The following is a 3,266-nucleotide window of genomic DNA, read 5'->3' as shown; positions in this document are numbered from 1 at the left end:
TACCCGAGTCGAAAAATTGGGACTCATTTTATCCTCAAATGAACTATTTAGACTCATTTTTTCCTCATTTAGACGTTTTTAATCTCAGATACCTCAATAAGTTTTCATAAGACTCATCACATTGGATTCTAAAAAGTCTCATTTTATTCTCAATGTCTGCAATCCTATGGCAATAGTCCTCAATTTAACCTCAACAAGAAAAGAATGAGACTTTTTGAAGACAAAATGAGGTTTCCTAAATAATCTTTACTCCTCAAAAGTCTCATTTTGTCCTGATACGGGAAAACCGCGGATAAAATGAGACTTTTGAGTCTTGTAGTTTGAAATATCCCTAAAAATTCTATTGAGATCAAATGAGGACAAAATGAGTCCCAATTTTTTGACTCGGGCAGCGTTAACTCTTTTCTATACTCGTTGCAGATTAAGGTCAAAGGAATAGAGTATTTCTTGGGAAGCTCCTTAAATAAATACAGAAGTAAATGAGGATAAATTAATTAATTAATTAATTAAATTAATTAAATGTTATTAATAAATTAATTAATTGATTAATTAACAGTTCGCGAAATAAATAAATAGAAAAAATTGTGTCAACTTAATAGAAAATTTCTCGAGTAAAATCTTAACTATCGAATGTTTAAACTATCGAATATTTAAGACCAAAATTGATGCTGAGATTTAATAGAACAACCAGTCTCAACTACTTTAGGTAATGAATATATAATCCCAACGTTTCACCCATTAATTAGGTGGAGAAATCAGGGAGATGTGGAAGCCGAGAACCAACACTTACGACAGATATTACTTAGAACATCTCACGGTATTTTGGAAATGTTTAAGAAAACAAAACATAAAACTATAATGACACACGTACCTAGATTTTCCATGCTTTGTGTCAAAAGCGCTTCAAACGTGTGCAGACTGTAGCTTTCAGCGTCCATCCCCTTCGCCAGGGTATTTCGGAGATGCATTTCGTACTCCAATAGTAACCTGCTTGTTGGCGATCCGGGTGTTGGCATTTCGGTCGCATTCTGAAAACGAAATTGACGCTTAAAAAAGACCAAAAAAAAATAAATTAATATCATCGAGATCGATTTTCGTTCCCGGCAGACTTATACCCAATAGTAACCTGCTTGTTGGCGATCCGGGTGTTGGCATTTCGGTCGCATTCTGAAAACGAAATTGACGCTTAAAAAAATACAAAAAAAAATAAATTAATAACTTTTGAAATGCCCTACCTCCCTCCAATCATACGCCTTTAAACGTTAGTATCCCGCCCTTAAACAAGTACAAAATACACAAGTTCCAACAAAAGACAACTTCCGCACCATATCCCACAACTAAAACATGTAATGCACCCTTTCATTCCATTTACCTTTTTTCGTGGTGAAGCAGTGGGCGGAGACAGTTTAACCATATCTACCGAATGATGATTAGCAATGTAAAAGACGGGGTCACCGTTTTCGCACCGCCCCCCACCGACAACAAACGGTGTTGTCGCAAAGAATTCCTGTTTACTAGTCGTGGGTCGTGGAGGAGGAACGGGCGGTGATGATAAAACATCATCGGGAGAAAGCAGAAGATTTTGAGTTTCCTGTGATTTGTTACTGTTCGAATGAAAGAGACGTGAGGAAGGTGAAAGTGCACGAGCACCCGAACGCGAAGCAAACGTCCAGTGTTCGGGGCTTGAAATTGGAGAATTGGAGTTTCTGAAGTTCTCCAAACTCCTAACCGGTTTTAACTGCAAAAGCACACCAGTATGTGATGACAACAACACGCACAAATAAAAGCATAACACAATGAAATAAAGTTAGTTAAAAAACGAAAGCATAAATGAACAAGTTATACAAACAAATATTGTAGGAAACCATACCGATCAATACTTTTCTTCTATTTTTTTTTTAATCATTTATTTAATATTTTTGACCTATAAAGAAGAATATGTAGTGCAACACAAAAACCAAAATGAAAAAATTATAATGATAATATAAAACTTGATTTTCAATTTCACTTACCGATCTATCAACAGGAGGAGTATCTAGTCGAAGATGTAATAGGTCTTGCATTTCAGACATGAGGTCAATAGGGGCTATCTCTAGGCCGGGAGTGTCGCTACGTGACCTATCTGACGCATCAGGTGACGTTGCGTGTGAACCAGCACTCAGGGGACTATAAGGCCTTATAAAAACACCAAGAAATTAGTCAAAATAATGGACAAAAAGATATGTTACTAACCTATCGCTTGTACTGTTTCGAAAGGCTAAAGAGTCTTTTCTGTATGAGGTTGTAGGTACCGAGAAGCCGATAGTACGTCTTTTTCCTGTAGGAGAGTTGGGAGCAGATCTTGGCTTATCTCCGAGACTTTCCAAGCCATTATGGAACTGCGTAGGACTGGGATTATCTCGAAGAATCGCCCTCAGGCCCTTATAGGCAGTTTTAACGCCTTTGCCACCGTCTTTTACCTGTTAGAAAAATATCCAACAAATGAAATAACAATAAACAAAAAATAAAATTAAAAAAAAAAGGAAAATTACCGTTCTTACTGCGGATTTCATAGCTGGATTGGCCTGAAAGACGAGTCACAATAAGCTGAGAATCTCACACAAAAAACACAAAAAGAAATGTGCTAAGTTAATTACCTTGTCTTTTACGCTCTTGAAAAAAGCTGTGCCTTCCTTTTTCATCGTTGACGTCCATTCTTTGTACTGTTGCTTCAAATTCGAACTCGATTTTTCCGAATATCGACATGCTTCGATTTCGAATTCGTCAGAAAAACCAAGACCCGAATTTAACATTTGTAGGCGTTCTTCAATGAACTTAAAAATTCAATTAACAAAATGTACTTGATATTCAATTATTCGAAAGTTTAAAAATGAAATTGGTAAATTGTAAATACCTGTTGGAATATCTGTAAGTGAAGCATCTGTTTAAGGAAAGGTTGCAACGAAGGTGATCTCGTTTTTATAAAATTAGCTTCATTGAAGACTATTTCCTTGCTCGGCTGAATTTCTAAAGCGTCCCTGTAACCTCCGATTAACTGCACTAGGGCACGCAAAAAGGCCCTAGAAACACCGTCACCTAATAGCGCTGACCTGTTTTTAAGTTGTTTCTTTAACGAACTCACCTATAGAATAAGTATTTATAATCTCAATATTATAAGCAGGTTTCATAGAAACCTTTAAATTTTGAAGGACATTAAAAGTTAAGTAATATGATTTAATTGATTAAAACTTACCACTTCTTGTGCAGCATATTAACTACATTCGGCC

General features: G+C 36.2%; 1 protein-coding gene across 1 annotated transcript in view; it reads right to left on the bottom strand.

The window, feature by feature from the left end:
• Positions 1–1,217: 1,217 nt before the first annotated feature.
• Positions 1,218–3,266, bottom strand: part of LOC108744604 (DENN domain-containing protein 1A-like) — a 4,447-nt gene continuing 2,398 nt past the window's right edge. The window contains exons 7-13 of the mRNA XM_025980361.1: positions 3,233–3,250; positions 2,894–3,121; positions 2,637–2,813; positions 2,532–2,564; positions 2,233–2,459; positions 2,013–2,175; positions 1,218–1,738 (exon numbers count right to left, since the gene is read on the bottom strand). Coding sequence (XP_025836146.1) covers positions 1,277–1,738; positions 2,013–2,175; positions 2,233–2,459; positions 2,532–2,564; positions 2,637–2,813; positions 2,894–3,121; positions 3,233–3,250 — 1,308 coding nt within the window. The 3' untranslated portion in view covers positions 1,218–1,276. The remainder of the gene's footprint in view (positions 1,739–2,012; positions 2,176–2,232; positions 2,460–2,531; positions 2,565–2,636; positions 2,814–2,893; positions 3,122–3,232; positions 3,251–3,266) is intronic.

This window comes from Agrilus planipennis, unplaced genomic scaffold (genome assembly GCF_000699045.2).
Source record: "Agrilus planipennis isolate EAB-ADULT unplaced genomic scaffold, Apla_2.0 scaffold47, whole genome shotgun sequence".
In the NCBI taxonomy this organism is placed as follows: domain Eukaryota; kingdom Metazoa; phylum Arthropoda; class Insecta; order Coleoptera; family Buprestidae; genus Agrilus; species Agrilus planipennis.
The sequence above is the reverse complement of the archived record's forward strand: the minus strand, read 5'-3'. Positions and strand labels throughout refer to the sequence as shown.